General features: G+C 55.0%; 1 protein-coding gene across 1 annotated transcript; it reads right to left on the reverse strand.

Annotated features, from left to right (window-relative positions):
• Positions 1-906: 906 nt before the first annotated feature.
• En2 (engrailed homeobox 2) lies at positions 907-6,725 on the reverse strand. The gene is made up of 2 exons (XM_047561627.1): positions 6,044-6,725; positions 907-3,047 (listed from the first exon to the last, which is right to left on the reverse strand). Exons 1-2 carry the CDS (start codon positions 6,720-6,722, stop codon positions 2,731-2,733), a joined length of 996 nt encoding a protein of 331 aa, XP_047417583.1. The 5' UTR covers positions 6,723-6,725; the 3' UTR covers positions 907-2,730.
• Positions 6,726-6,939: the final 214 nt, after the last annotated feature.

Genomic DNA, 6,939 nt, shown 5'->3' on the forward strand with positions numbered 1-6,939 from the left:
TCGTGGTGACCCTGGGTGCTCCTGGGCTGGGGTAGGGGGATTTCTCAGCCTTCACTGCGGGACCCAGCTCTCCCTCCACCCATCCTTGCCTGTCCCAGGAGCCTCCCGCTACCGCCCACAGGCCTCTTCTGCCGGCGCCACCCTGGCCACAGCCCAGTGTCCGCCTGGGGAGCTCAGTGGCCTAGCTGGCCGGCGCCAAATAGAAAACGCCTAAAAGGTCGCCCTTGGCAACAGCTGATCTTCCAGGGCCTCTGCGTTTCTTTTACTGGGAGAAGAAAACTTTTTTTTTTTTTCCCTCAAGCCAAGAAAGTTTGGAAATACAGCAGGTGGGGGCAAGGGCCTCGAACCCTGGCCTTCAGGTGCTCAACCCCTCCCGGCGAGGGTCAGCACCCGTAAAGCCAGTCCTTTCCCCAGTCTGCCTGTGATGTACATATCCTCTGCTTTGGGGAGTTAAAAAAAAAAAAAGTAAACAAAAATGGCACTTGAGGAGCCTCTTTGTCTCACATCGAGCAAGCGAGCTCAAGTTCTTCCTCCACAGGGTGGGTTGGTCAGTCCCGCGCATGAGCCTTGAGCCAGCCAGTGAGCAGCGAGAGGAAGGACTTTGAACCTGTTGAACTTTGCAGGATGGAAAAAATTCAGTCGATGAATGTCAGTTCCATTTTCCAAGGACTTTCCTCGTGCTGAAATGTGGACGCAATTCTCATGGTTCCGTGCTCACATGCGGGATATTTTAAATGTCATTAAAATAATAATGCTATTACAAGCACAGGCCCTGAACCCACTCTGCCTGGAGCAAAGGTCAGGGGCACCTGAGCTTTGGGGAGGCAGCCCTGAGCGGAATCCCCTTGGCTCAGAAACAGCTTAGGAAAAGCATCATGCCAGCTTGGACCATCAGTACTTTATAATAAAGAGGTGTTTCTTTTTATTTAATGTAACTTTCAAGAATTTAAACACACAAAAATGCAGGGGTGGGAATGTTCACAATTTTGATAACCACAGTTGTAAATAGAAACATTCATTTCTCATAAGATTATAAATATTTGATACTGAAACTGTAAAATGCACATTTTATAAACTAAAAAAAAAAAAGATTTGCTTCCTGCTAAAAAGGCATATCATTTCATTGAGTTTCCTAAGCAGCAGATGGTTATTCACAGAATTTTAAATTACAACTCTTGTTTTTATAGTTTCCTTTTCAAAAAGGTTTACACTATTATGTACAAAATGAAACTATTGTTGCAGTGAAATAAAGAGGCTTAAGGCAAAGAGAGAAGTCCACCCCCAGTCCTCAGGGAGGCAGCCTGACCCCAGCTTGGCCATGGGCACACCCCCTGGGCTGTCCCTCCTGGCCCGATGGACATTTGGACACCTTTTCCCCAAACAAACAGAAGACAGTGTGGACTTATATAAAGAGATAATGTGTTTGTTTATATATATATGTAACTGGTGGGGAATATATTGAATATATTTAATTTACACTGTACCACACCTTCAAAAAATAAAATGTATATTTTCTTTAAAAGAAAAAAACAAGAAAAGACAAAAAAGTGATAAGGAATGATTATTTACAGACTTTCTTCCTTCCTCCAGATCCTGGAATGTTCTTAGTTCCTTTGAAAGTGAGCATAGCCACAGGTTCCAAAACTGAGGCCCCATACGTGCCTGGTGTGTGCACATACACATGCACACACAAGTGTGTACACACACATACATCGATCTTGGAAAAACGTTCACTATAGCAAAAGTGGGCACTCAAAAGAAAAAAATGAAAAGAAAAAGGAGGAAAGAAAAAGGGAAGGAAGACCACGCCAACTCCCTGGGCCCGCCCATCCGCACAGACCTTGGTCTAGTTTGGGCCAGGGCTGTTTGTCACTGCAGCAGGAAGCCTCAGGCCGGGCCTGGGCTGGAGAGCTGGCGCTGGAGACTTGCCGCGGGGTTGCGGTGGGACAGGGGATGGGACAGCGACACAGACGCAGACAGAAGTACAAGCATACACCAGGGTGAGGGCTGGGGCCAGGCCTCAGAGGAGGCAGGGGAGAGAGACCTCAGGAGGCAGGGCAGGAGAGGCACCCGCAGGTTGCCGGCCTGGGCTGGGGGCAGGCCCTACATCGCGGAGTGGCAGATTCTCTAGGCTGAGACCTGGAACTGTCCAAAGACACTGGGCGGCTCCTCTCCCAGCCAGGAGAGAGAGGGCCTTGGGGTGCTGGCCCAGGCTCCGAGTTCGGGGCCTCTTGCTGTCCTCATCACGCCAACACAAACAAAGTGGCAGAACTCATAGACCAAATAGGAGCTATTTATTCGGTTCACAGTCGTGTGAAATGCAGCAATAAAAATCTTTGGACTTTAGCAAGTTGTTTTAATTTTTTCTTCTTTTGAAATAATAATAATAATAAAAGTGTCCGATGTCCCATAATGGAGCTTAGGGGATTAAAAAAGATGAAGCCCTAAGCAGCCCCCTTTGCAAAAAAAAAAAAAAAAAAAAAAAAAAAAAAAATCATAAGATTAGCATAATCTCGTAAACACAAAAAAACTCAAAAAATATTTCATAGTCAGATATTTTGGATTTTACACCACCTGTAAATCATATATACAGAGAATATTGCAGAACCATACCTAATACACGATATTTTCACTGTGAATGCTGGTATAATCTTTATACACTGGCCCTTCATGTACGATTTTGAATTATTGCATTGTGTTCTCGGCTGAGAGCCGCCGCCCGCCCGCCGCCTACTCGCTGTCCGACTTGCCCTCCTTGGCCGTGGTGGAGTGGTTGTACAGGCCCTGGGCCATGAGGTGCACGGCCAGCGTGTTCTTGTTGCCTGTGGCCTTCTTGATCTTGGCGCGCTTGTTCTGGAACCAGATTTTGATCTGGGACTCGTTGAGGCTGAGCTCCTGCGCCAGACTCTGGCGCCGCTGCTCCGTCAGGTACCTGTTGGTCTGAAACTCCGCCTTGAGCCTCTGCAGCTGCTCCGCCGTGAAGGCTGTTCGCGGCCGCTTGTCCTCTTTGTTGGGGTTCTTCTTCTTTGGTTTGCGAGACCTGGGACCTGGGTGGGAATGGAAGGCAGAAAACAGAGGTTAGGTGGGCAGCAAACTATCTCCTCGTCCAGGTGGGGGCACGGACTCCCAGAGGGAAGTGACTGACCCAAGGTCTCCAGGCTGAGCAGCCAGAGCACAGACGAGTCAGGCCGGCCATGGCAGCCACCGACTCTGCAGTAGAGGAGGCACGTGTGGGTGTGGGGTGGGCATGAGGTACAGGGAAGAGTTGGTAGAAAGGCCATCAACACACTGAGGCCTCCAGAGGAAAGAAAAAAGCCAAAACTTTCTGCCTGAACCCCCAGTCCTTCCTGAATCTCAGACCAGGAATAAGGGGTGGGGCAGGTACTGAGAGAGAGGTGAGGGGTTAAGATTGAAAAAGGGGGTGAGGCACCCAAGAAAAGGAGGGGAATCCCCAGGGAAGACCTCACAAGGAGCCAGGGGCAGAGGCTCCTGAGAACAGAAGCCCCCCGGCCACCAGCCCAGAGCCCTCCTGGCTGCCCCCTGTGGCCCTGTGGGTCTAAGTTCATTCTTCCCTTGGGACCCGTTGGGACCAGTGCATCCTTCCCAGGGAGGGAAGGCGCACTGAGCCCCTGGCAGCCCTTCGTCGTCCACTGCAGGTCTCCCCAGTCCCCTGTCCAGGAGAGGGGGCCGGGCCTCTGCTTGTGTGCTCACCACGGTGACTGGTCATCTTCATCCCCCCCACCTGGGGATACCTCCCAGGAGGCCACAGATGGCCCAGCTCACCTTGAACAGATCCCAACTTCTGACCAGATGCCACCCATTACTCCCCAAAGAGTTTGAGGTAGGGGTGGAGGGTGGTGGGAAGGTTCTGACGTGGCAACTAGGGGTCAAGGGTGACAAGAGCAAAGGGAAGCAGCTTAAGTGGTTTCTCTCCCTTGGTGCCAGGAAGCTCAAACCCAGGAGGTCCCCTGTGCTCCGTAAGGTCGTTGGGGTAGTGGTGGCCTTTGGTCTGGGTTTCCCCATCTGGGAGGTGTATGATTCAACTTTGGGGACACTCAGCTTTACAGGGGGCCCCTTCTACTGCCAGGGCCAGGAACTGCCCCCTCATGCAGCAGAGGCAGAGGTGAAACCTCTCTAGGAGGTGGCCAGGGCTGCATCCCGGCCAGGTTGGAGGTATACAGGGCAGCAGGGCCATGCCTCCCGAGATGCCAACCAAATGGAAGCTCAAGGTGGGCCGGAGAACCCCTGCTGCCACCTGAGCCTTGCAGGAGCCTCTCCAAGAGGCGAAACCGGAAAGAGGGGCTATGGGCATGAGAGGGGTGTGAGGGCCGTTCACAGACTCCCCGTTAGTTGTAGAACGCACCTACACTCACCCACCGGCTGGTCACTGTCGCGCTTCCATGGAGGGCGCGGGCTCTGCTCGGCTTTGACGTGGGGGTGGGGATTCAGGGGAGGAAGCTTGACCTGGCAGGGACCGTGAAGGGGCAAGAAGAGGGGACTGCAAGAGTCTCCCAGGCCCGCCCGGCCTCTGCGACCCTAGCATCGCCTTCCCGCCTTCCCCATCAAATCCTGGGTCTCCATTCCTTCCCTCACCCCCAAAAGCACAGTTCCTGTCCTTCAAACTCCTCTGGCCGCACTCTGGTTCTCGACTACATGAAACAGCCTCAGAAAGACATGATTTTATGGAAAGAAAATTTCCTTAAAATCACAATTTTTAGTTCCCTTTTCTGTCTTGATTTTCTTTCAAATGCAAACACGGGATTCCTGGAAACAGAACCGAACCCCCCAAGAGCCTTCTCTCTGTCCCTTCTTTTCTAAGCACCCCGGAACAGAAACGTTCCTGGAAGGTGGGGGGCGGCGGGATTGTTGAAGCCCAGCAAAGCCAGCGCCTGGGTTGCTCGCTCGAGCCGCGCAGGCCCGCCCGGCAGGGATCCTGCGCGGGCGCTGCACAAAGCCGGCCGCGGCTCCCAGCCGACCGACATTGTGAGCCTATATGTTAATTAAATATTAACAAAGGAGGGAGGCGAGAACAATGGAGCAAATTTCAGGTCTAGCCGGAGAAATGTGGACTTCGTCAGAAAGACACTCACACACATTTCGTTGGGAAGGAGCTGAAGGGTGACTAAGTCTTGCTGTGATCTGGATAAAGGACTCCCGCAAAATAGTGGAGGGTTGGGGGCAGAGCGGGTCTGCTGCCAGCTCGGGACAAATGGAGCCTCTCCTGATGGCACTTCCCAGTCACAGCCCGTGTCCAGTGCAGCTAGTGACTTCTCCAAGGACGAGGACTGAGCTTTTGGAAACCAACAGTTCTATGAAAAACTAGACCCTGTAACTGCACACCCCCAAGGCTGCAGCTTCCCCCTCCAGGCAGGGCTAGCAAACCTTTCGGAGAAGGTCCCCTTTTGGGAGATAACAGGTACTGGGACAGTTGCGTCCCTGCTCCGTGCCCCTCCCCTGCTCCAAGCTTTGTGCAGGAAGGTTGACGGCAAATAAGGTCCAGCACAGGGGAAGGGCGCCTCTGTTTCGGTCCCTCTCTCTGCAAGTCCTTCTTCCTCTCCCCTGGTCAGCCTAGGTCGAAGATACCAAATGAGAGCAGCTCTTTCTTCCATGACTACACCTGGGGTAACTGGGTCGTAAAACTCGGGGCCTGGGGGTGGCTGGGACGTCCTAATTTGGACCGAATTGGACGATGGGGGAAGGGGTTGAGAGTGCGACCCTTCTGGGCCTGTCTTCCAGCAACCCCTGTTTCCACTAAACGGGGAGCACAGGGCCGCTCGCATGCGGGAGTAGGGGTCCAGAGAGGTGGGTAAAGAAAAAGCGAAGGCCTTTAAGCTTCTGCCATCCTAAGGGAGTCTGTTTGGAATCAACCCTGTTCCCGCCGCCTGGCCACTGCCCAGGCCAGCTTGAACCACACAGTGTCGCTGGGTGTGTAGGGAGGAGGACACAGGTCTTTTTCCTCCGGTAAGTCTCCTCGCCAGGGCCGCCCCTGCAGTCCCGCTGGCCTCCCCAGGGCGGGCTGGGGCACCGGGTCTCGCGGGCTCACCTGAAGAAGGCCGGTCGGAGTAGCGCGTGCAGTAGACCCAGGCCGGCCAGAGCATGGGCTGCGCGCCAAGGTTGGCGCTGGCCTGCGAGCTGTCCGAGTCCGAGCTCACCGACAGGTCGCCGCCACCCAAGCCTCGGGACTTTAGCGCCCCGTCCAGGGGGCCCGCAGGGTCGCCGCCTTTCTTGGCGCCGCCGTGCAGTGTGAGCGTCTTGGAGCCGCCTTCTCCGTCTCCCGGGGAGTCGCCGCCACCGGTGGGTAGCGGCCCTCCGGCGCCTGGCGCGCACGGAGGGTTTTGCCGGGACTCCCTGGTGCCGGACCCCAGGAGCTGCTCCGCGCCGCCTGCGCCGCCGACTCCCTCTGCGCCGCTCGCGCCACCTTCGGCGGCGGATCCGCCGACTCTTCCTACACCCACGCCCACGCAGCAGGTCCCCGAATCCTTTCGCCGGCCGAACTCCGGTCGTAGGATATTGTCGATGAAGAAGTTGGTGATGCGGTGCGGGTGCTGGTGATTGCCTGGCGCCTGCAAGACCGCGGGCAACATCAGAGCCCGCCGGCGGCCGGTGTCGGAGTCGCTGGGGCTGCTGCCGCCGCCGCCTGAGCCGCCGCTAGGGCTGGATTCCGGCTGCCGCTGCCCCTCCGCCGCCGCCGCTTCGCTGGGCTTGGGATCATTCTCCTCCATGCTTCACAGTAAATCCCAAATTGGTTCTCCTGGGACCCTCCTCCAAAGAAAGCTTCGGCCCGCCCGCGGCGCACAGGGAGACCCAAGTGCTCCTGCCCCAACAAGTCTTCTGAGGGTGTGCGCGGCGGCCACCGCCAGGGCGAGGATCTTACGAATGGGCGGCTGCGCTACGAGCAGAGCCACGTTCGAATCCACGAGCGGGTTAGAAAACACCAAG

This window comes from Sciurus carolinensis, chromosome 8 (assembly GCF_902686445.1).
Source record: "Sciurus carolinensis chromosome 8, mSciCar1.2, whole genome shotgun sequence".
NCBI classification, from domain to species: domain Eukaryota; kingdom Metazoa; phylum Chordata; class Mammalia; order Rodentia; family Sciuridae; genus Sciurus; species Sciurus carolinensis.

What these genes read in the sequence shown, in the direction of transcription:
- En2 (XM_047561627.1), bottom strand. Translation starts at nt 6,722, where the DNA reads ATGGAGGAGAATGATCCCAAGCCCAGCGAAGCGGCGGCGGCGGAGGGG. An exon ending in CTCCGACCGGCCTTCTTCAG is followed by an intron (nt 3,048 to 6,043) that starts GTGAGCCCGCGA and finishes ATTCCCACCCAG; the next exon opens with GTCCCAGGTCTCGCAAACCA.